The sequence below is a fragment of the Oncorhynchus clarkii genome, unplaced genomic scaffold (genome assembly GCF_045791955.1).
Source record: "Oncorhynchus clarkii lewisi isolate Uvic-CL-2024 unplaced genomic scaffold, UVic_Ocla_1.0 unplaced_contig_586_pilon_pilon, whole genome shotgun sequence".
In the NCBI taxonomy this organism is placed as follows: Eukaryota; Metazoa; Chordata; class Actinopteri; order Salmoniformes; family Salmonidae; genus Oncorhynchus; species Oncorhynchus clarkii.
In genome coordinates, this window is record NW_027260882.1 from 59,061 (window position 1) to 84,890 (window position 25,830).

The 25,830-nt window shown below is 46.5% G+C and overlaps 1 protein-coding gene across 23 annotated transcripts in view; it reads left to right on the forward strand.

Annotated features, from left to right (window-relative positions):
• LOC139402060 (SUN domain-containing protein 1-like) overlaps positions 1-25,830 on the forward strand; it is a 50,042-nt gene that overhangs the window by 5,007 nt on the left and 19,205 nt on the right. For 4 of the 23 annotated variants that reach the window (XM_071146137.1, XM_071146140.1, XM_071146138.1 and 1 more), the window contains exons 2-7: positions 20,819-21,007; positions 22,385-22,650; positions 23,169-23,195; positions 23,441-23,815; positions 24,295-24,429; positions 25,009-25,140. In XM_071146137.1, the coding sequence (XP_071002238.1) occupies positions 20,892-21,007; positions 22,385-22,650; positions 23,169-23,195; positions 23,441-23,815; positions 24,295-24,429; positions 25,009-25,140 (1,051 nt within the window). In that variant the 5' untranslated portion in view covers positions 20,819-20,891. Of the gene's footprint in view, positions 1-122; positions 409-905; positions 1,001-6,962; positions 7,295-14,948; positions 15,058-20,818; positions 21,008-22,384; positions 22,651-23,168; positions 23,196-23,440; positions 23,816-24,294; positions 24,430-25,008; positions 25,141-25,830 lie in introns of those variants that run through there. The other 19 variants (XM_071146133.1, XM_071146134.1, XM_071146130.1 and 16 more) reach the window with 15 other exon arrangements.

The following is a 25,830-nucleotide window of genomic DNA, read 5'->3' on the forward strand; positions in this document are numbered from 1 at the left end:
TCTACTCCTCTCCTACACAAACATTCTGTAATGTTATTTGCACCGCACCCTCCTGAACAGGCCCCAGGCATCTACCTGGCTAGGTGTGTCCCGTCCATTACCAGGGTTGGGCCTATAGCTCCACCTCTGTATGTGCTACTCTCTGAAGGGAGAAAGCCTGTTTTCCCCAGTCGGTCTGGTATTGGGCTGGGTGCTGTGCCTGAGAGGGAGTCAGTCTGGTATTTTGGCTGGGTGCCTTGCCTGAGAGGGACTCTCATTGTCCCCTTCCCTGTCTCCACTGGTCCCCGTCAGCCCACAGCTGCTGAACTACAGAAAGAGAAGAAGAGTTCCATTCATTACCCAACCCTGCTGCCTGCCTTCCGAAGCGCTTGTCGTCAACAGGCCGCAGCCATAATGCAAGGGAAGGAGGTTGTCCAAGTCTATTCTACAGAACAGAACAGAGCAGGGCTGTAGTGTTGTGGGCTAGGGGAAATTATAATGTGTAACTGTTCTCATTACTCGCCTGTCCTCCTGCCTGTCTGCCTGCCTGGGCTCTGGGACTCTCCAGAGCAGCTACTGCTGCCTAGGTTTTCTTGGAGTGAAGCCAAGTAGATTGGGTCTAATGTGGGATTGGGCTGTGGAGGCACAGAGAGAGAGTGACTAATATTCACCAGAGAGGTGTAGTATGTGTGTGGAACAGTTTGTTTGTATGCTAACTAGTGAGTGTTTGTAGGACTATGCTATTGCTCTGTGGGAAAGTACATCAACCTTTTACTGGATCTAAACAGTACTAGTCCCGAGAGACAAGCTGAACGTGTGTGTGTGTGTGTGTAATGCATGCCTTTGCTGGTGTGTTAGAATGATAATCCCTCATCTATTGTGCCATGGCCTAAAGAGCCCTCTCCTTTCCACCCTGACTCTTGCAGTCTGATCGGAGAATGACCATGGATTTCTCTCGCCTACACACATACACTCCTCCACAGTGTGCTCCAGAGAACACAGGATATACCTACTCCCTCAGGTGAGAATGCTGGCTGAGCTACTGACCGTTACACTACTGACTGGCATCTACTGACCGTTTCATCAGGTTAATTTCATGTCCATTCTAGACTATTCAGAGTGTGTGTATGGAACAATTGCATGAGTATTTACTTGAATTGAAATGGTATAGTACATATCCTGTTCCTCTAGAACAGGCTAGAGGTTTCATACTGTCTTATCCAAGGTTCAGGGACCTATGTGTTCCTCTAGAACAGGCTAGAGGTTTCACACTGTGTCTTATCCAAGGTTCAGGGACCTATCTGTTCCTCTGTAGAACAGGCTAGAGGTTTCATACTGTCTTATCCAAGGCTCAGGGACCTATCTGTTCCTCTAGAACAGGCTAGAGGTTTCATACTGTCTTATCCAAGGTTCAGGGACCTATCTGTTGCTCTTCCCATATTCATATGGCCTCCAGATGTGTGGTGATGGTTATCATCAATCTTTCCTTTCTACACTAGTTATCTATTCCTCTGTGACTCAGATACAAATAGTATTTGTTATTGAATCCCGTCTCCCTAATGTGGTCTCCCACTGACTACAGTCAGAGCCTCTGTCAGATCAGTCATTACCACAGCCGTGGAGAATGAAAGGGTTCTGCTGCCTCAATCCTGAGGTTGTTTCTCATTCACCTCCCGTTTGACATCTCTTTCCAAGAGTAAAGCACCATTAGGAGTCCTGAATGAGTTTGTGTTGCATTCAGAAATCTTACTGACTTGATTGTCTTTGCTCTCACTTGAGTAAAAAGATCTTTTGAAGTACGTTTGAGAATACATTTTACAACAGTTGTAGTGAGGAGAGAATGTTGAAATTGTAAAGATGTATTTTAATGTCTTCTATTTCTAGCTAAATATTTTCAGTCTTGATACAAATATTCATCCTTGACAGTTGATGCATTCTTGCTGATGAGTTCCAGAGTTGCTCACACGAGCAACCGCTGTGGTTGTGGTTTCAATGATTCAGCCCGATGATTCTGTCAGTGTGTGCGCTTGTGGTTCAGCATTTCTGTGTGTTATGAGGGAACAACACAATGAAAATGGTAGCATAGCGCCTTTGTAGTTATCTTAGTTTGGACTAACTCTCCCTTAGCTTGGTGTTTCCTTTGCTTCCTGTGTTTCCTCTCATGGTATGTCTCATGTCAGTCACACACTGTTCTCTCCCTCTGAATTTTCAAGGAAGAAACTTTTCATGTTGTGCAGTTTATTTTTTATGGATAAAAAAAAAGTGGCTTAGGTGGTGGGTGTGGCAATGGAGGCGGCAAAGGTCGCAGTTAGACTTTGGCTCTGCTGAATTTTAGGGAAAATTTGACAGGCTCCTCATCTAAGTGGTGTAGCAAATTTTTGTGTATTTTCAAGCCAATTTCCTGCAATTCTTAAATTCTCCATGGAACTGAAATAGATTTTGCAAATTGTTAGTTCTCAAAGATTCTATTATTAAAATAATATCATTGAAAACGCATTTTATTTCCATGATTCCAACAGTTCACCCAAGGGTTTTGATCTGAATCACAATTAAATGTATTTGCCCATATCATGCTGCCCTAGTTTACAGTACATGCTGCTGGATCATCATTGTTCTGATCTCTCTCTCTCTTCAGCCCATCATCTCTGGGGCCTGGGCATGAAACTGCTTGCAGGTGTGATTGTCTCTGAATATGCAGGGGATTTGTGTGTGTGTGTGAAGTTGGAATGTTGTTTTTTTACACTGTCACTTTTGACACCTCGTGTAAAGAAATGGGGGGAAATGACAGTGCTGGAATTTGGGCCTTTAAGAGGAGAAATTCTGTAGTGGTTCTTGTTGAGAGAGAATAACAGTGTAACACACTCGTGTACGGGAGCATGTTCTAACACAACCACTCCCATTAGACTGACTACCATACTCTACCCTCGCTCTCCTTTGAAAAATGCTAAGGGCACACCTATAGAAAAGCCCTTCAGTCAGCTGACATGTTTAGTCCTCTCCTCTCCCTGAGTTGGACAAGGCCCAGACCACAGGCTGTCCTCCAAGGCCTGGCTGGCCTGACAACTAGATGACATTTACATACATCCCTTGTAATTGCCTTTAATATCTCACTGTTCTCACAGGCATGTAGAAGAGGTGGGAGTGCCAGGGTGTGTGGGTTTGCCATGAGTAGCCTTGTGTCGAGGGGAACGGGGGTGTCTGTGTGTGCGCGTGCGTTGCAGTAGAGAAATGTCTTCCTTACCGCAGTAGAATTTGCTGCAGGTGAGCTCTCTTACATGAGACAGGATTTAGTCTACGATCCAGTCCTTAAGGGCTTCTGCTGGTAATGTTTTTTTCTGTCTCATAATTGCTCAGTTTAACCTCTTGATAACCTGTGGAGCCACCTTGACTCCCCTCACTGTGAAGGTATAAGGCAATAAGATAATAACCAAGCAACACCTTCCCTGCATTGAAAGCTCTCCCACAGGCGTGTCCTACCCAATAGAATCACAATTCATAGTTCAAATTCTAACAGCCCTACTACTACTACCACTACATCTTCTGACCGTGGGAAAGCCTGTCTTGGCGCCGGACCGGTCCCAGGTCCTGTGTGGAGTGAGGTGGAGACCGATTAAAGGCTCTGGGTTCTCAGTCTCTCACTAGCATGGAAGACTGGAACAAGACCGTGTGTCTCCATGGTCCGGTGAGAGAGTTGATCAACCATATTAATGCCTGGTGGCACTGATCTGAGAATTAGGTAAAGAGTCTCTCTTTCTTGTACATGAAAGAGTAATGTAGGCTAATACTTCACTTATTGAATTAGTTGAACTAACAAAATGTTATTGGTTTTTCCTTGTTGGGCTGTTGTTTTTTAAATGGCAGAACAAACTGACAGAGAAGGCAGTTGACTCGTACTGTAGCTAGGCATCAGAAATATCAGCCTATCAGTTTGAGAGCTGTCACACTGTACTGTGTGTGTGTGTGTGTGTGTGTGTGTGTGGCTGGCTTGTGGAATGGGGAGAGGGTTGTGCTGAGAGGGACAGGGTCAGGTGACAGCAACCGTTGGGCCATCTGTTGTCAGAACTCAAAAGACTGGTAGACAAGTTGGAGAAAGGGAGGGAGGAATGAATGAATGAAAGCCCAACCAATCACATCCAACAATCTGAGAGGCCTTTTAGAAGCCCCACAGTGAGGGGAACAAACCTAGCCTGAGTGGACAGGAGCAGGAGGCCAGGGTCCCATTCATTAGGCAACACTGTAGCAAAACATATAGCTACGGGCAAAGGAAAATCAGTCTTTTTATTGGACAAGTTAAAGTAGTCCCTCCCTGTTTCAGTTCATTGTCTTCCGTTTGGGGCCTAATCAATACGACCCAGCAGAGACCACCATGCTACAGCCCACCAACCAGTGTATTCCCATTGGTACAAACACCATAGTCATTAGCTGTAAGGAGAATGGCCTCACTGATTGATGTTTAAGCCTGTACAATGTCTTCCCTTGTAAGGGGAGGTCTCCCTGCTCTCTCCCAGGCTCTCAGCTATTTCCTGGCTTTAAACTATTGATCTACTGTTGTCAGTGGAGGATTCTTGAGTATTACCCCTGTGAGGAAAATAAGTTGTACAGCTATAGAGAGACATTCAATTGTTATTTTTAATTATATAGTACCACCCAAGCTACTCTGTCCCCCTGTACTACACCGGGAAATGTTGTAAAGAGATACTAATCAGTCATAACTTTAATATTTTTTTTATTGAACTCCATATATTAGAGAATCCATATAAACCTCATGACAAAAAAAGTATGTGGACACCTGTTTGCCGAACATCTCATTCCAAAATCATGGGCTGCTATAACAGCCTCCACTCTTCTGGGAAGGCTTTCCACCAGATGTTGGAACATTGCTGCTGGAACCTGTTTCCATTCAGCCATGAACATTAGTGAGGTCGGGCACTGATGTAGGACGATTAGGCCTGGCTCGCAGTCAGCGTTCCAATTCATCCCAAAGGTGTTCGATGGGGTTGAGGTTAGGGCTCTGTGCATGTCAGTCCTTCCACACCGATCTCGAGAAAACATTTCTGTATGGACCTCGCTTTGTACATGGGGGCATTGTCATGATAAAACGGGAAAAGGGCTTTCCCCAAACTGTTGCCACAAAGTTGGAAGCGCAGAATTATCTAGAATATCATGGTATGCTGTAGCGTTAAGATTTCCCTTCACTGGAACTAAGGGGCCCGAACCATGAAAAACAGCCCTTGACCATTATTGCTTCTCCACCAAACTTTACAGTTGTCACTATGCATTGGGGAAGGTAGGGTTCTCCTGGCATCCGCCAAACCCAGATTCGTCCGTCGGACTGCAAGATGGTGAAGCATTCTCTGGAGTGATGAATCCACTGCTCCGGAGTCTAATGACGGCAAGCTTTACACCACTCCAGCCGACACTTTGTACATGGTGATCTTAGGCTTGTGTGCGACTGCTCGGCCATGGAAACCCATTTTTATGACGCTCCTGACGAGCAGTTATTGTGCTGACGTTGCTTCCAGAGGCAGTTTGGAACTCTGTAGTGAGTGTTGCAACCGAGGATAGACGATTTTTCCGCACTACGTGCTTCAGCACTCGGCGATCCCATTCTGTGAGCGTGTGTGGCCTACCACTTTGCGGCCGAGCCGCTGTTGCTCCTAGATGTTTCCACTTCACAATAACAGCACTTACAGTTGACCGGGGGGCACCTCTAGCAGGGTAGAAATTTGACGAATTGAGTTGTTGGCAAGGTGGCATCCTGACAGTGCCACGTTGAAAGTCACTGAGCTCTTCAGTAAGGCCATTCTACTGCCAATGTTTTTCTATGGAGATTGCATGACTGTGTGCTCAATTTTATACACCTGTTAGCAACAGGTGTGGCTGAAATAGCCAATCCACTCATTTGAAGGGTTGTCCATATATTTGTGTAGGTGTGTATATCAGCTCAATGATAGTGTTGTAAAAACACACAAATGGAGTATACTTTGAGGTTAGGTTAGTTACTTCTCAGAGAAGGAGAAATTCTGCCATCAGGGATATGTTTTGATTTGAATAGAAGAGAAACCTCATTTTCTGCCCAGTGCCTGATTTTTCTCTCCTATGCCATATTTCTAACATGTGAATGTGTGTGTGCATGAGAGAGGTAGGGAGTGTGTTAGATGGAAAAAGGAAAGAGCAAATTCAGCTCTTGGGTTAGACATTACCACACATGAGTCAATCACAGCAGAGTACACACACCTACCTACCTGACACCCAGCAGTGTAGTAGAGTTCTGGCTGCCCCTTTCAAATAAACAGCACCTGATGGATGGGGTTCTAGACACACTGACCCTAGCCTGAGAGTGCAATAGTGTGTCTCTCAATGGTCATAAAATATGAAGGGGCCCAATCTGTGTTACTGGGTGAGTAGGTCCCCTGGTTGGCGTTTAGTATTGTATCTCTCATAGTCACTCAAACTGATCAAGGGTATTATTAGGACCAGTGGTAATAGTGATATGATCAGCCTGGGGCTGGGTGGAAGGTGATCTAGGGTAATATTAGGATCAGTTGTTATAGTGATATGATCAGGCTGGGTGGAAGGTGATCTAGGGTAATATTAGGACCAGTGGTTATAGTGATATGATCAGCCTGGTGGTAAGGCTGGGTGGAAGATGAGAAAGAAGGGATGAAGTGGAGGTAATATAGACTGTGAATCAAGGAAGGAATGTGTGGAGAAGGACTGCCAGTTTCTGTTGGTTGGCCGTGCTGCACTCAGTTGTTTAGGACATCTGGTGTGTGTTGTGGGCTTGTGTCCATGCCTGTTTGTGTGTGTGTGGCAGCATGGTTGCCTCCCTCAGAAAGTGCTTCACCGGTCAAGGGCATGGTTGAATGGCAGCAGCTGGATGATGGTGTGTCTGTGTCAGAGGTGGTGTTGTTGACACCATTCAGGCTGAACTTATAACATGTGAAGGGGAATTTCAACTACTGTTTTTTTCCCTCTTCTCTACTTGCTAGTGCTCCTCTGACAGGATTTGCTCTGTAGTGGGAGGGGCACAAACTCAGGCGGCCACAGATCACACACACACCCTCTCAGGCCCCGGAGAGCTGTTTGGAGAAGTTTCCATAGCAACAAGGGCAATATGAAAGAGCGAGAAAGAGGAAGAGATGGCACACTGTTAGAGAGAGAAGAGAAGGAAGAGAAGTGCTTCTGTTCTGTTCGAGGGAAAAGAGGAGGATGGGCGGTGGCCGTAATCTCAGTGCCAATTGAAACCCACCCAGCGTTAGACAGATGGAAATCTGAGATCCCCTCTACCCAGCCTGTCCCTGCCCTGCCTGTGGTAAATATAGGCCTGTGTTCTTCCTCAGGGGAATGGCAGCTCTCTACTCTATAATGGTTTAGGAAACCGTAGGGTGGGACGTGTGTGTGTTTTGTGTTTCCCCCCATACCTGCACTGACCCTCCAGAGCCCAGTTTAAACAACTGTGTGGAAACATCTTCAGTAAAACCTAATTTTGTAAGCAGAATGTAGTGAGTCCCAGAAGGGTTTAAAGGAGTTATGAACCCTGCTGGGAGTGATATCTCCCTCAGTAATACACTCCAGAAGACAGCCTGCTGGTGGTTAGTCTCAACGCCACATTTGTTTTGAAACTGTTCTGCTAATGAAGTTTTCGGTGTGTTTAGTATTTGGCCTAACATCCCAGGCTTGTTAAGGGTGTGTTGATAGTGCATCAGTTTTTCAACAACAAAGTGTGTGTGTAGAATCGTTCAACCTGTGGTTTCACCGTTTAGATTTCTAGAACATGTGGTTTGTAATCTGTGTCTGAGCTCCCTGACTGTGGTGTGTGTGACTGTATCACTGCCCCCTGACTGGTGTGTGACTGTATCACTGCTCCCTGACTGGTGTGTGTGACTGTATCACTGCTCCCTGACTGGTGTGTGACTGTATCACTGCTCCCTGACTGGTGTGTGTGACTGTATCACTGCTCCCTGACTGGTGTGTGTGTGACTGTATCACTGCTCCCCGACTGTGGTGTGTGTGTGACTGTATCACTGCCCCCTGACTGGTGTGTGACTGTATCACTGCCCCCTGACTGGTGTGTGACTGTATCACTGCTCCCTGACTGGTGTGTGTGACTGTATCACTGCTCCCTGACTGGTGTGTGTGACTGTATCACTGCTCCCTGACTGGTGTGTGTGTGACTGTATCACTGCTCCCCGACTGGTGTGTGTGACTGTATCACTGCTCCCTGACTGGTGTGTGTGACTGTATCACTGCTCCCTGACTGGTGTGTGTGACTGTATCACTGCTCCCCGACTGTGGTGTGTGTGTGTGTGACTGTATCACTGGTGTGTGACTGTATCACTGCTCCCTGACTGTGGTGTGTGTGTGACTGTATCACTGCTCCCTGACTGTGGTGTGTGTGTGACTGTATCACTGCTCCCTGACTGTGGTGTGTGACTGTATCACTGCTCCCTGACTGGTGTGTGACTGTATCACTGCTCCCTGACTGTGGTGTGTGACTGTATCACTGCTCCCTGACTGTGGTGTGTGTGACTGTATCACTGCTCCCCGACTGTGGTGTGTGACTGTATCACTGCTCCCTGACTGTGGTGTGTGACTGTATCACTGCTCCCTGACTGTGGTGTGTGACTGTTTCACTGCTCCCCGACTGTGGTGTGTGTGTGACTGTATCACTGCTCCCTGACTGGTGTGTGACTGTATCACTGCTCCCTGACTGGTGTGTGTGACTGTATCACTGCTCCCTGACTGGTGTGTGACTGTATCACTGCTCCCTGACTGTGGTGTGTGACTGTATCACTGCTCCCTGACTGTGGTGTGTGTGACTGTATCACTGCTCCCTGACTGTGGTGTGTGTGACTGTATCACTGCTCCCTGACTGTGGTGTGTGACTGTATCACTGCTCCCCGACTGTGGTGTGTGACTGTATCACTGCTCCCTGACTGGTGTGTGACTGTATCACTGCTCCCTGACTGTGGTGTGTGTGACTGTATCACTGCTCCCTGACTGTGATGTCAACTGTCTTTGATCTGTCAGGGGAGGTTAGATTATTATGATGAGGGTAATGAGGATCTGTCAGGGGAGGTTAGATTAATATGATGAGGGTAATGAGGATCTGTCAGGGGAGGTTAGATTAATATGATGAGGGTAATGAGGATCTGTCAGGGGAGGTTAGATTAATATGATGAGAGTAATGAGGATCTGTCAGGGGAGGTTAGATTAATATGATGAGGGTAATGAGGATCTGTCAGGGGAGGTTAGATTAATATGAGGGTAATGAGGATCTGTCAGGGGAGGTTAGATTAATATGATGGTAATGAGGATCTGTCAGGGGAGGTTAGATTAATATGAGGATCTGTCAGGGGAGGTTAGATTAATATGATGAGAGTAATGAGGATCTGTCAGGGGAGGTTAGATTAATATGATGAGGGTAATGAGGATCTGTCAGGGGAGGTTAGATTAATATGAGGGTAATGAGGATCTGTCAGGGGAGGTTAGATTAATATGATGAGGGTAATGAGGGTCTGTCAGGGGAGGTTAGATTAATATGAGGGTAATGAGGATCTGTCAGGGGAGGTTAGATTAATATGATGAGGGTAATGAGGGTCTGTCAGGGGAGGTTAGATTAATATGATGAGGGTAATGAGGGTCTGTCAGGGGAGGTTAGATTAATATGAGGTTAATGGGGATCTGACAGGGGAGGTTAGATTAATATGAGGGTAATGAGGATCTGTCAGGGGAGGTTAGATTAATATGATGAGGGTAATGAGGATCTGTCAGGGGAGGTTAGATTAATATGATGAGAGTAATGAGGATCTGTCAGGGGAGGTTAGATTAATATGATGAGGGTAATGAGGATCTGTCAGAGGAGGTTAGATTAATATGAGGGTAATGAGGATCTGTCAGGGGAGGTTAGATTAATATGATGAGGGTAATGAGGATCTGGCAGGGGAGGTTAGATTAATATGAGGGTAATGATGATCTGGCAGGGGAGGTTAGATTAATATGAGGGTAATGAGGATCTGGCAGGGGAGGTTATATAAATATGAGGGTAATAAGGATCTATCAGGGGAGGTTAGATTAATATGAGGGTAATGAGGATCTGGCAGGGGAGGTTAGATTAATATGAGGATCTGTCAGGGGAGGTTATATAAATATGAGGGTAATAAGGATCTATCAGGGGAGGTTAGATTAATATGAGGGTAATAAGGATCTATCAGGGGAGGTTATATTAATATGATGGTAATGAGGATCTGACAGGGGAGGTTAGATTAATATGAGGGTAATGAGGATCTGACAGGGGAGGTTAGATTAATATGAGGGTAATGAGGATCTGACACGGGAGGTTAGATTAATATGAGGGTAATGAGGATCTGGCAGGGGAGGTTAGATTAATATGAGGGTAATGAGGATCTGGCAGGGGAGGTTAGATTAATATGAGGGTAATGAGGATCTGGCAGGGGAGGTTAGATTAATATGAGGATCTGTCAGGGGAGGTTATATAAATATGAGGGTAATAAGGATCTATCAGGGGAGGTTAGATTAATATGAGGATCTGTCAGGGGAGGTTATATAAATATGAGGGTAATAAGGATCTATCAGGGGAGGTTAGATTAATATGAGGGTAATAAGGATCTATCAGGGGAGGTTATATTAATATGATGGTAATGAGGATCTGACAGGGGAGGTTAGATTAATATGAGGGTAATGAGGATCTGACAGGGGAGGTTAGATTAATATGAGGGTAATGAGGATCTGGCAGGGGAAGTTAGATTAAGATGAGGATCTGACAGGGGAGGTTAGATTAAGATGAGGTTAATGAGGATCTGACAGGGGAGGTTAGATTAAGATGAGGGTAATGAGGATCTGGCAGGGGAAGTTAGATTAAGATGAGGATCTGACAGGGGAGGTTAGATTAATATGAGGGTAATGAGGATCTGGCAGTTGCTCCCAGGAAATGATGTGATTATATTCAGCAAACATTTATTCAATTTGACCACAGGGATTTCAGTGAACTTTCCCTGCAGGTCGATGATTATTATAAAGTCCTCATCTATAATATAATACATGAAAGGAAAGCTAGTAGGTTACCCCTGAGACACCTCAGTGGTTGTACAATGTAGACGAAATCTCTGGGTGATCTGATCTCTCTCTGGTTCGTTAGTACACCATCGGAGAACTGGCAGTACCCACTGAGTGTGGGAGGACTGGGCATCAAAGCTCCCGTTGTTGTGTAAGAGAACAGTGAAGGAGGAGGAGAAGTGTTTTCTCTCTCTGCTTTTGGTCAGTGTCCAGTCTACTTTGATATCTGGTGTGGGGGCAGTTTAGTGGAGGGAAACTCGTATGGATCAATACAGAGCCCTATAGGGAATTGACGTAGGGCTTTGCAAGCAAGACAATGTGATGTGCTGACGTCTTAATAAGCTCTATCAATAGCGGAGGTGTGTGTGTGTGTGTGTGTGTGTGTGTGTGTGTGTGTGTGTGTGTGTGTGTGTGTGTGTGTGTGTGTGTGTGTGTGTGTGTGTGTGTGTGTGTGTGTGTGTGTGTGTGTGTGTGTGTGTGTGTGTGTGTGTGTGTGTGTGTGTGTGTGTGTGTGATTTGTTAAACAAGTGTTTAGAGTGATATTTGTGTGTGCGTGCTTTATTTCCACAAGTTGTGTGAGATTTGTCTGTGTGTGGATTTACAGAGTATCTGTCTGTGTATCAATCCAGGTGTTTCACCACTGCAGTGTTTGTAAAAAGAGCCCTCTGCCAAGCCGGAGCCCAGGATGTGCTGCGCCAAGCAGAGCTCTGTGTTAATATCCCTGGCCAGTGGCTATAGACGGGCTGTTAATTCTGTTTCCTCCTAGGCGATCACAGGGAGATCCATATCTGGCACTGGAAGTCAACTGTACTGCTGGTTAATGGATTGATAATGTCATTGATTGGCTGTCCATTAACCTATTGTACCAGGTCTGAGTCTGTCCCTGGCCTAATTAGAAAGGAAAGATTAAAACAGAAATGCTGGAGACTGCAGACCATTAGGGTCGACACACACACACACACAATGAGGCCTGGTATAGGAAACTGCTCTGCTGTCTGTGATTGTTCTGGAGGGTAGTATAGTGGAGGGTCTGGTGTGTTGTTCTGGAGGGTAGTATAGTGGAGGGTCTGGTGTGTTGTTCTGGAGGGTAGTATAGTGGAGGGTCTGGTGTGTTGTTCTGGAGGGTAGTATAGTGGAGGGTCTGGTGTGATTGTTCTGGGGGGTAGTATAGTTCAGGGTCTGGTGTGAATGTTCTGGAGGGTAGTATAGTTCAGGGTCTGGTGTGATTGTTCTGGAGGGTAGTATAGTGGAGGGTCTGGTGTGATTGTTCTGGGGGGTAGTATAGTTCAGGGTCTGGTGTGATTGTTCGGGGGGGTAGTATAGTTCAGGGTCTGGTGTGATTGTTCTGGAGGGTAGTGTAGTGGAGGGTCTGGTGTGATTGTTCTGGGGGGTAGTATAGTTCAGGGTCTGGTGTGATTGTTCTGGAGGGGAGTATAGTGCAGGGTCTGGTGTGATTGTTCTGGAGGGTAGTATAGTGGAGGGTCTGGTGTGATTGGTCTGGAGGGTAGTATAGTGCAGGGTCTGTGATTGGTCTGGAGGGTAGTATAGTGGAGGGTCTGGTGTGATTGTTCTGGAGGGTAGTATAGTGGAGGGTCTGGTGTGATTGGTCTGGAGGGTAGTATAGTGCAGGGTCTGTGATTGGTCTGGAGGGTAGTATAGTGGAGGGTCTGGTGTGATTGTTCTGGAGGGTACTATAGTGGAGGGTCTGGTGTGATTGTTCTGGAGGGTACTATAGTGGAGGGTCTGTGATTGGTCTGGAGGGTAGTATAGTGCAGGGTCTGTGATTGGTCTGGAGGGTAGTATAGTGGAGGGTCTGGCGTGATTGTTCTGGAGGGTACTATAGTGGAGGGTCTGGTGTGATTGTTCTGGAGGGTACTATAGTGGAGGGTCTGTGATTGGTCTGGAGGGTAGTATAGTGCAGGGTCTGGAGGGTAGTATAGTGGAGGGTCTGGTGTGTTGTTCTGGAGGGTAGTATAGTGGAGGGTCTGTTATTGGTCTGGAGGGTAGTATAGTGCAGGGTCTGGTGAAAGCTGCCTTATTGACTCTGCACTAGCCTAACTCCTACTGCAGCAGCCTCCACATACACATGGAGGACAGTGTGAGAGAGAGAAGCATGTAGTGCTCTACATGTTGATTGAATCAGCCCTTTGCAGGAAATGTCAAATTTGTTGTGTATTTGAAGTTTAAAATGCCTTCTGAAGTTTGTATTTTCCACTTAGAAATGTCAGACTAGATTTTCCCTTACGAAACCTTTTATCAACCCCTACAAAAATATAAATGTAATTATAATCCACATAATTATAATCTTCTTATTTTCCTGTCGTAGCAAACTGGCTCTAATTAAGATCCTACATCTGTAGACGGTGCTGTGTTATTCTCTGCTGAGCTCTGTGCCACGCAATCATGGGTTCTTCTGGTTGCCTTCTGACGTTTACAGCCAGTGAAGATATAAGTATGGTCCCAGGTAGTAAATTCAGTCTGACTGCATTGATGATTGATCCCACCACAACACACTCAGCCCACTGTGAAGTACAGTACCTTTCCCTGCCCTGAGACCTGTGATATGCTGAACCTAAACAGTCAGTTTGTACTCCCCAGTCCCCCCTGACTTCTCAGTGCTCTCTCTCACCATAGCAGTGCCCTCCAGGGAGCATGTGTTCCCTACAGGAAGGCAGAGTGACCTTGGCACTGCAGACGGTCACAGTGTGCCCCGTGTGGGTAAAGCTGCCCTCTACAGTCCTGACACAGACCCTAGCCAGGATATTAGGATGTTGGGGGTAGACGGGAGACACCGCCCCTAGCAAGGATATTAGGATGTTGGGGGTAGACAGGAGTCACCGCCCTAACCTGGGTATTAGGATGTTTGGGGTTAGACAGGAGACATAACACATCACATGGAGTGGGGAACAGGGGCACACAGGGGAACAGGGGCACACAGGGTAACTGGGGAACAGAGACACTGGGGAACAGGGACACTGGGTAACAGGGTATTAGGATGTTGGGGTTAGGGGGAACAGGGGAACAGGGTATTCTTAAAGGTCCAATACAGCCGTTTTCATCTCAATAATAACTCATTTCTGGGGAACAAATAAGTATCGTACTGTGATTGTTTTCAATTAGAATGGCCAGAAATAAACACATGTTGCTTCTTAGCAACTAGCTGTTATTGGCAGAGAGGTTTGGAACTCTCTTTTCTTATTGGTCTATTAACAAATTTACTGCCAGGCATTCCAAAACTCCATCCCACCAAAACAGGCTGAAATTTCAGGCAGTCTTTTCAGACAGCTCCTATACTAAAAGGGCATTATTATAATTTCACAGGTTTATTCCAACCTCCTATACAGTATATAAAACATAAGTAAATCTCATTTTTGACTGCACTAGGCCTTTAACATTGTGTGTGAGGTAACAACATAGACAACTCTGCTAATATCCCATCCAACCTGGTGTGGCCTCTAGCTTGATCTGTAGTGGGCACACACACAGTCACATTGAGAGGTGTAGGAGAGCCAGGTGGAGCAGCAGGCAGGAGGAGGAAAGCAAAGCCCATAATTGGCTCTGGATGGGATGGTGTAATCCTGAGGTTTTAGGGCCAGGAGGACACAACACACACAGGCCTGGGGATTGACTGATAGAGGAGGCCTCTACAGCCAGAGCCCCTGTTTATATGTTGGGGACCTTTAGAGAAGGAGAGGCATCTGAGAACAGCCTGGCTGTGTGTGGGACCCACCCCCTGTTCTTCCTTCTGTGTTGCATTGTTTTAAATGGCTGCCACATGTTGTTGTTGTTCAGAATGTAGTCTTATGGACTCTCACTGTTAAAACCACTACAGTGAATGAAACCATGTGTTAGTGCTTACATTTTGTTCCCGCCTCCCATCTCCATTACAGGAAGGGAAGATCTTGAACACAGTCAGTCAGCTAAGGTGCTTTTCTCCTCTTCAACTGACCTGGGGGATTTAGATGACTGACATACAAAGGATAGGAGACCCAACCTACAGTAGGAGAATATTACCCTACTGCTGTGTGTTTAACATCAAATCATGATTGTTAGTACCTTTGTGCGTGTGTGTACACAAGCAATAGACAAGACTCTGAAATGATCTGTTTCTTAGAGCCAATGTGGCAATAATGATTTAGATGTTCTATGATGGAATGTTGGCGCTGGTCTTGGCCCTGCCTGCATCCTCAGCCAGGGGGTGTGGTCTGGTATGTGTGAGTCAGAGAGAGAGAGAGAGTTTCTAGCTTCCGCTGCAGAAGTGTCCAATTCTATATTCACAATATTTACATTCTGTCTCCACTCCACACCTTACTGGCTCAAACTGGTATATTTTTTTAATTTACAGTTGAAGTCGGAAGTTTACATACACCTTAGCCAAATATATTTAAACTCAGTTTTTCACAATTCCTTAATCCAAGTAAAAATTCCCTGTCTTAGGTCAGTCAGTTAGGATCACCACTTTATTTTAAGAATGTGAAATGTCAGAATAATAGAAGAGTGATTTATTTCAATTTATTTATTTCATAACACCACGTGTTTCAGAAGTTTACATACACTCAATTGTTTAACTTGGGTCAAACGTTTCAGGTAGCCTTCCACAAGCTTTCCACAATAGGCTGGGTGAATTTTGGCCCATTCCTCCTGACAGAGCTGGTGTAACTGAGTCAGGTTTGTAGGCCTCCTTGCTCACACGCCTTTTTCAGTTCTGCCCACAAATTCTCTATAGGATTGAGGTCAGGGCTTTGTGATGGCCACTCCAATACCTTGACTTTGTTGCCCATAAGCCATATTGCCACAACTTTGGAAGTATTTTTGGGGTTTAATTGTCAATTTGGAAGACCCATTTGCGACAAAGCTTTAACTTCCTGACTGATGTCTTGAGATGTTGCTTCAATATATCCACATAATTTTCCGTCCTCATGATGCCATCTATTTTGTGAAGTGCACCAGTCCCTCCTGCAGCAAAGCACCACAACATTTTATATTTTTTATTTTACCTTTTATTTAACTATTCAATGACGGTCTAGGAACAGTGGGTTAACTGGTCTAGGAACAGTGGGTTAACTGGTCTAGGAACAGTGGGTTAACTGGTCTAGGAACAGTGGGTTAACTGGTCTAGGAACAGTGGGTTAACTGGTCCAGGAACAGTGGGTTAACTGGTCTAGGAACAGTGGGTTAACTGGTCTAGGAACAGTGGGTTAACTGGTCTAGGAACAGTGGGTTAACTGGTCTAGGAACAGTGGGTTAACTGGTCTAGGAACAGTGGGTTAACTGGTCTAGGAACAGTGGGTTAACTGGTCTAGGAACAGTGGGTTAACTGGTCTAGGAACAGTGGGTTAACTGGTCTAGGAACAGTGGGTTAACTGGTCTAGGAACAGTGGGTTAACTGGTCTAGGAACAGTGGGTTAACTGGCCTAGGAACAGTGGGTTAACTGGCCTAGGAACAGTGGGTTAACTGGTCTAGGAACAGTGGGTTAACTGGTCTAGGAACAGTGGGTTAACTGGTCTAGGAACAGTGGGTTAACTGGTCTAGGAACAGTGGGTTAACTGGTCTAGGAACAGTGGGTTAACTGGTCTAGGAACAGTGGGTTAACTGGTCTAGGAACAGTGGGTTAACTGGTCTAGGAACAGTGGGTTAACTGGTCTAGGAACAGTGGGTTAACTGGTCTAGGAACAGTGGGTTAACTGGTCTAGGAACAGTGGGTTAACTGGTCTAGGAACAGTGGGTTAACTGGTCTAGGAACAGTGGGTTAACTGGTCTAGGAACAGTGGGTTAACTGGTCTAGGAACAGTGGGTTAACTGGTCTAGGAACAGTGGGTTAACTGGTCTAGGAACAGTGGGTTAACTGGTCTAGGAACAGTGGGTTAACTGGTCTAGGAACAGTGGGTTAACTGGTCTAGGAACAGTGGGTTAACTGGTCTAGGAACAGTGGGTTAACTGGTCTAGGAACAGTGGGTTAACTGGTCTAGGAACAGTGGGTTAACTGGTCTAGGAACAGTGGGTTAACTGGTCTAGGAACAGTGGGTTAACTGGTCTAGGAACAGTGGGTTAACTGGCCTAGGAACAGTGGGTTAACTGGCCTAGGAACAGTGGGTTAACTGGTCTAGGAACAGTGGGTTAACTGGTCTAGGAACAGTGGGTTAACTGGTCTAGGAACAGTGGGTTAACTGGTCTAGGAACAGTGGGTTAACTGGTCTAGGAACAGTGGGTTAACTGGTCTAGGAACAGTGGGTTAACTGGTCTAGGAACAGTGGGTTAACTGGTCTAGGAACAGTGGGTTAACTGGTCAGGAACAGTGGGTTAACTGGTCCAGGAACAGTGGGTTAACTGGTCCAGGAACAGTGGGTTAACTGGTCCAGGAACAGTGGGTTAACTGGTCCAGGAACAGTGGGTTAACTGGTCCAGGAACAGTGGGTTAACTGGTCCAGGAACAGTGGGTTAACTGGTCCAGGAACAGTGGGTTAACTGGTCCAGGAACAGTGGGTTAACTGGTCCAGGAACAGTGGGTTAACTGGTCTAGGAACAGTGGGTTAACTGGTCTAGGAACAGTGGGTTAACTGGTCTAGGAACAGTGGGTTAACTGGTCTAGGAACAGTGGGTTAACTGGTCTAGGAACAGTGGGTTAACTGGTCTAGGAACAGTGGGTTAACTGGTCTAGGAACAGTGGGTTAACTGGTCTAGGAACAGTGGGTTAACTGGTCTAGGAACAGTGGGTTAACTGGTCTAGGAACAGTGGGTTAACTGCCTTGTTCAGGGGCAGAACGACAGATTTTTACCTTGACAGCTCGGGGATTCGATCTTGCAACCTTTCGGTTACTATACTCACATACATCATTCAAACACTTTCAAAAACTCCAGAGTGTTTTCTATCCAATACTAATAATAATATGCATATATTAGCAACTGGGACTGAGGAGCAGGCCGTTTACTCTGGGCACCTCTGGGCACCTTTCATCCAAGCTACTCAATACTGCCCCTGCAGCCATAAGAAGTTAACAAGAAATTTGTGGAGTGGTTGAAAAACTACTTTTAATGACTCCAAGTGTATGTAAACTTCTGACTTCAACTGTACATGATCTTATCCAAAATGTTAATACACTGCTCAAAAAAATAAAGGGAACACTAAAATAACACATCCTAGATCTGAATGAATGAAATATTCTTATTAAATAATTTTTTCTTTACATAGTTGAATGTGCTGACAACAAAATCACACAAAAATTATCAATGGAAATCAAATTTATCAACCCATGGAGGTCTGGATTTGGAGTCACACTCAAAATTAAAGTGGAAAACCACACTACAGGCTGATCCAACTTTGATGTAATGTCCTTAAAACAAGTCAAAATTAGGCTCAGTAGTGTGTATGACCTCCCTACAACGCCTGGGCATGCTCCTGATGAGGTGGCGGATGGGATCCTGAGGGATCTCCTCCCAGACCTGGACTAAAGCATCCGCCAACTCCTGGACAGTGTGTGGTGCAACGTGGTGGCGTTGGTGGATGGAGCGAGACATGTTGTCCAAGATGTGCTCAATTGGATACAGGTCTGTTGAACGGGCGGGCCAGTCCATAGCATCAATGCCTTCCTCTTGCAAGAACTGCTGACACACTCCAGCCGCATTAGGAGGAACCCAGGGCCAACCGCACCAGCATATGGTCTCACAAGGGGTCTGAGGATCTCATCTCGGTACCTAGTGGCAGTCGGGCTACCTCTGGCGAGCACATGGAGGGCTGTGCCCCCACCTGTGGACGTCGGGCCCTCATACCACCCTCATGGAGTCTGTTTTCTGACCGTTTGAGCAGACACATGCACATTTGTGGCCTGCTGGAGGTCATTTTGCAGGGCTCTGGCAGTGCTCCTCCTGCTCCTCCTTGCACAAAGGCGGAGGTAGCGGTCCTACTGCTTGGTTATTGCCCTCCTACGGCCTCCTCCACGTCTCCTGATGTACTGGCCTGTCTCCTGGTAGCTCCTCCATGCTCTGGACACTACGCTGACAGACACAGCAAACCTTCTTGCCACATCTCGCATTGATGTGCCATCCTGGATGAGCTGCACTACCTGAGCCACTTGTGTAGGTTTTAGACTCCGTTTCATGCTACCACTAGAGTGAAAGCACCGCCAGCATTCAAAAGTGACCAAAACATCAGCCAGGAAGCATAGGAACTGAGAAGTGGTCTTTGGTCGCCACCTGCAGAACCACTCCTTTATTGGGGGTGTCTTGCTAAATGCCTATAATTTCCACCTGTTGTCTATTCCATTTGGACAACAGCATGTGAAATTTATTGTCAATCAGTGTTGCTTCCTAAGTGGACAGTTTGATTTCACAGAACTGTGATTGACTTGGAGTTACATTGTGTTTAAGTGTTCCATTTATTTTTTTGAGCAGTGTATATTTTCATACTGGTCCTCTGTGGGATATGAACCCACAACCCTGGTGTTGCAAGCACCATGTTCTACCAACTAAGCCACACAGGACTGGTATATGGTGTCCCTATTCATTCTATTATATACTGTATCTGTCTGGGCCTCTCTCCTCTTTCACACGCAGTCCTCGTTCTTCCTCCATTTGTATTCTTTCCTTGTGTTTATTGGGTGAGTCATTTCCTGAGAGCCCAGTGTTCAGCTCCAGGAACAGTTCCTGTGGTAACATTCTCTCCCTACTGAGCTGTTACAGCTGTCCCAATGCTGTGTTGCTGTTGTTTACAAAACAACGTGTCTCTCTCTAGTTTATATGTGTGACTAAGATACAGACAATGGATGGGAGGAAGTTGGGAATGTCCGTATTAATCATGTTAACTAATCCCTGGGCCTGCATTAATAAAACTCTTAGAGTAGGAGTGCTGATCTGGGATCAGTTTACCCTTTTAGGTGATAATGAATAAGTTAACTGTTATGAATACTGGCCCTGACTGACTCAGTGGGAGAGGGTTGTTGATTTCATGTTCAGGTAAGCTGAAACCACAGAAGTGCTGGTCTGATTCAGACCAAGGCCTCTGATAGGCCTACAGCAAGTGATAAGAAGCCCAGGCACTGTGACTGAGTCATACAGTACCTAAATTCACCACACTTCTCTCCTTTCCTCCCTCCCCCTCTGTTTCTGTCCATCCCTCTGTTTCTGTCCATCCCTCTGTTTCTGTCCATCCCTCTGTTTCTGTCCATCCCTCTGTTTCTGTCCATCCCTCTGTTTCTGTCCATCCCTCTCTTTCTGTCCATCCCTCTCTTTCTATCCATCCCTCTCTTTCTATCCATCCCTCTCTTTCTATCCATCCCTCTCTTTCTGTCCATCCCTCTCTTTCTGTCCATCCCTCTCTTTCTGTCCATCCCTCTCTTTCTATCATCCCTCTCTTTCTATCCATCCCTCTCTTTCTATCCATCCCTCTCTTTCTATCCATCCCTCTCTTTCTGTCCATCCCTCTCTTTCTGTCCATCCCTCTCTTTCTGTCCATCCCTCTCTTTCTGTCCATCCCTCTCTTTCTATCCATCCCTCTCTTTCTGTCCATCCCTCTGTTTCTGTCCATCCCTCTCTTTCTATCCATCCCTCTCTTTCTATCCATCCCTCTCTTTCTATCCATCCCTCTCGTTCTATCCATCTTATTTTTTCTCCCTTGCCATATCACACTGTATCATCTCTTCCCCTGTCCTCTCTTTCCTCTTTTTCTTTGCCATCTCACTATCCCACTCTCTTGCCATCTCTCTTCCTCTCATCTCTTTCTCCTGCTCTCTCTTTCTTCTCTCTTTCCTTCTCTTCTGTCCTTAGCTCCAGCTACTCGACTGTGGCCCTAGAGTTTGAGAAGGTGCATCAGATCGCTCCCGTCTTCAACTCGCCCAGGATGTCGCGGCGGAGCCTGCGTCTGCAGACCACTGGCGGTCTCTATGGCAACGACAGCCTGGCTGACTTCTCCTCCCAGAACCACAGCAGCGGAGGGTCCAGTCAGAGAGAGTCATGGTAAGACTACACAGGGTCCAGTCAGAGAGAGTCACGGTCAGACTACACAGGGCCCAGTCAGAGAGAGTCACGGTCAGACTACACAGGGTCTAGTCAGAGAGAATCACGGTCAGACTACACAGGGTCCAGTCAGAGAGAGTCACGGTCAGACTACACAGGGTCCAGTCAGAGAGAGTCACGGTCAGACTACACAGGGTCCAGTCAGAGAGTGTCACGGTCAGACTACACAGGGCCCAGTCAGAGAGATTTACGGTCAGACTGCACAGGGTCCAGTCAGAGAGAGTCATGGTAAGACTACACAGGGTCCAGTCAGAGAGAGTCACGGTCAGACTACACAGGGTCCAGTCAGAGAGAGTCACGGTCAGACTACACAGGGTCCAGTCAGAGAGATTTACGGTCAGTCTACACAGGGTCCAGTCAGAGAGAGTCATGGTAAGACTACACAGGGTCCAGTCAGAGAGAGTCATGGTAAGACTACACAGGGTCCAGTCAGAGAGATTCACGGTCAGTCTACACAGGGTTCAGTCAGAGAGAATCACGGTCAGACTACACAGGGTCTAGTCAGAGAGAATCACGGTCAGACTGCACAGGGTCCAGTCAGAGAGAGTCACGGTCAGACTACACCATGTCCAGTCAGAGAGAGTCACGGTCAGACTACACAGGGTCCAGTCAGAGAGTGTCACGGTCAGACTACACAGGGCCCAGTCAGAGAGATTCACGGTCAGTCTACACAGGGTCCAGTCAGAGAGAGTCACGGTCAGACTACACAGGGTCCAGTCAGAGAGAGTCACGGTCAGACTACACAGGGTCCAGTCAGAGAGAGTCACGGTCAGACTACACAGGGTCCAGTCAGAGAGAGTCACGGTCAGACTACACAGGGTCCAGTCAGAGAGAGTCACGGTCAGACTGCACAGGGTCCAGTCAGAGAGAGTCACGGTCAGACTACACAGGGGAAGGGAGTCAATGGACACACACAAACGCACTCATGCAGACACAAAAGTTAGAAACATTAGCCTTATATTAACATTAAATATGTACACACAGAGGCAGCTGGAGTCAGATACACACAGGGGCAGCTGGAGTCAGATACACACAGGGGCAGCTGGAGTCAGATACACACAGGGGCAGCTGGAGGCAGATACACACAGGGGCAGCTGGAGGCAGATACACACAGAGGCAGCTGGAGGCAGATACACACAGGGGCAGCTGGAGATACACACAGGGGCAGCTGGAGTCAGATACACACAGGGGCAGCTGGAGGCAGATACACACAGAGGCAGCTGGAGGCAGATACACACAGAGGCAGCTGGAGATACACACAGGGGCAGGCACACACTGACTTCTATAATCTTTATCAATCTCTCTCCTGTCTCTCAGGATGGTGAGGAGCAGAAAGCATCAGCAGCAGTCTGCCTCCAGCTCCCTGTCCCTGAACCAGTCCCTGTCCCTGAACCAGTCCCTGTCCCTGAACCAGTCCCTGTCCCTGAACCAGACGCCACGCAAGACCCTCTCCTTCTCCACTACCAACACTCCCTCTACGGGCTGCACCACTGCCAGCGATGCCTCCCTGCTATCCTCCATCCTGGACCAGTCCAGCCTCCGTCAGCGATCCAACACCACTACTACCACAGACGGCTACTGGGGTCAGTCCAAGAGGAAAGGGCAGGGCATAGGTCATACGATCAGAGGAAGGGTTACGTTTGATAGAGAGGAGACATCAGCTCTATTCTGGTCCCAGACCTGTACGGTATGTGCATTAGCCAACTCCTCCGACTATCGTTGGCATGACATGACAGGTATGGTCAGACAGTCTGTCATACAATGCCTAAAGCACAGGTCTAGAACCAGTCAACCACATTAGAATATAAGAGTTAAAACTAGGACGGTAGCAGTTTAAGCTAACTAGCTAGCATGCTAATTTGAATTAGTTTGGTGTTTGCGTGTCTATCCGATATGTAAGGCAGGACTGATGAATGGTTGGTGGGATTAGCAGGGGAGAGACGGGGCAGGCTGACTGTATAATCTCTCCATTGAATCCCTTTGATGTGGTTTTCCAGAGATTAGCTGTGTTATTACCCGTGTGACCCAATACAATGAATTAATAACTATTCAATGATCTCCCGCTGGCTTGGATGATTTGATAATGCTTTATTTCCTCTAGGTTCAGATCAGGATACCAGTCTGAAAGGTGAGACTTCACCATTCATTCTAATGATATTTCTGAGCATTCACCCTGGTAGTGATCTTTTATTACGCATCATCACAACACTTTTCCAGGAAGTAAACACAGGCTTGCTTTAAGGCTAGAGCTCTGATGTGCAAAATAATGATATTTTGAAACCATATAAATGGACTGATGAGAAATATCTGAAGAAAGGGTTTTCTAGTCAGAGTTGTACTTAAAAATGTTCATCTTGTGTGTGTTTCCCACAGGGAGGAGTTCAAGGACGGACCACAGCTCAACGGGTGCGAACGGCGGCGTCAACACTGTGTCGCACAGCCACGCCATGGTCGCCAACGGTTACATCTGTAAAGACTGTTTCATACACTCTGAGAGGAAAGAATCTCTCACCACATACTCCTCCTCTTCCTCGTCTCAGGCTGCCTCTGCAGCAGCAGCTGCCGCCACCTTCTCCTCTTCCTCGTCTCAGGCTGCCTCTGCAGCAGCAGCTGCCGCCTCCCTTTCATCCTCTTCCTCGTCTCAGGCTGCCTCTGCTGCAGTAGCTGCTGCCGCCATCTCATCATCATCATCATCAGCCTCATCCTCCAGTTTATACAGCACGGTCAAGAGTCAGAGGAGCAAGACAGGTGAGAACCGTACCTAGTGTGCACACAACTGACTGGGGAGTGAAATGGTTGTGTTCATTAGGCACCAATGGAAGAAAACAGACTGAAACATGGAGGGACAACCTGGACGCTCATTTCATTTTCTATTGCAAAACACTTTCTGTTGCATTCCCTAATGAACATGACCCACTGTTCCTCTCCTAGGAACAAGGTAAACAGGAGGTTCTTTCTGTTTGATGGTTTACAAACCTGTGCATATCACACTGTTTCCTTAATTTATAAAATCTCTAAGTCCCGTTAGAAGACCACTTTAAAAGCCCAGAATGCCCAAAAATAAGTTAAAATTATCAGTCATCCAGCCAGTTGTTGTGTGTTTCTCTGTTTCTGTTTGCTTGTTAGTGCTGATGCTACGTGGGCTTCCACTTACGGGAAGGACCCATTTCTCCACCTTTTTATATGTCTGGCTAAGTTAACTAACCTGCCGTCCTTTCTCTGTCTAGGTCTCCTGGTGTCAGTCTCTAACACGTGTGTCCACTACAGCAGACGAGCCCTGACCCCCATAGTGTCCCTGATGACACTGCTCTTCCAGAACATTCTGTGGCTGGGCACAAGAGCCAGGAGCCACTCAGGCAAAGGTATACGAGATGCTTACTACTGGGGTCTGTTCAGAGGAGCGCAACTTTACAAAATGTTCACGTAGAAATGCATTATGTAGAACAGATATGGTGCAGAATTGGGCATCATATCAGCTCTATTCATTGTATTTCTATCTGCAAATTTCACCTCACTGAATTCCCCCTTATACTACTTCCCTTCACACCCATCTCTCTCTCCTTTTTTTTTTTTACTGTCTTTCGTGGTTTGATTTATTCAAAGCTGTTCAACCTGATAGTCTCAAGGGACTGGACTCCAGTTAATCGTAATGGTACTATCAAAATATATATTTTTAAGATTCAAAAGGATCTCCACTCCTGTCTCTTCCCAGCCTCAAAACTGTGACAGGTGGAAATGGAATAGCCTGGTCCCAGATCTGTATGGGCCTTAACATTAGTCAGATGAGTTGTTTAAATGAATCAAAAACACAAAATTATAGTCTGAGTTGTCGGCTAAATAAAGCAAAATACTGATCTGGTCCCGGGCTGGAATGGGTACGGGGGTTTAACAGACAGATTATCTGATCTGACCTTTGATGTGTGGTATGGTTGTGTCACTAGGTGTCCTGGCGTCCCTATTAGACAGGGCCAGACGGGCTGTCTCCTCCAGCGCGTCCCGTGTCTCTTGGCTCTTTAAGCAGACCACTCTCCACAGGATGATGGGCTACAGGGCCAACGGCTACGAAGGCAAAGGTACCTGACCCACCGCCGAGCTGAGGTCAGGAGGCATGGGTCAAAGGTCATCGGTCATCAACACTGACCTTGGTGACCTCTTTTTTTTCAGCCCTCTATTTCCGCTGTCCGCCGACACGACTTCTTTCTCAAGCTCTTGGTCTTTGCATTTCTGTGTCTGTGAAAACATAACCTTATGCCCAGCCTTCACATATAACTGTGCATGTATAGTAATGGTTTGGTGGATTATAATGTAGAGGAAAGCTTCTCTCCACGGTATGTACAGATGCTGTTTTCTACTGTGTAGTTTCACCACAGATAACTCTATTTCAGTCTTCAGAGTCTCTCTCCAGCTCTGTCCATCTACCTCTGTTCAGTCATGGCCAAAAGTTTTGAGAATGACACACATATTAATTTTCACAAGGTCTGCTGCCTCAGTTTGTATGATGGCAATTTGCATATCCTCCAGAATGTTATGAAGAGTGATCAGAGGAATTGCAATTAATTGCAAAGTCCCTCTTTGCCATGCAAATGAACTAAATCCCCCAAAAACATTTCCACTGCATTTCAGCACTGCCACAAAAGGACCAGCTGACATGTTAGTGATTCTCTTGTTAACACAGGTGTGAGTGTTGACGATGTCAAGGCTGGAGATCACTCTGTCATGCTGATTGAGTTCGAGTAACAGACTGGAAGCTTCAAAAGCTGGTG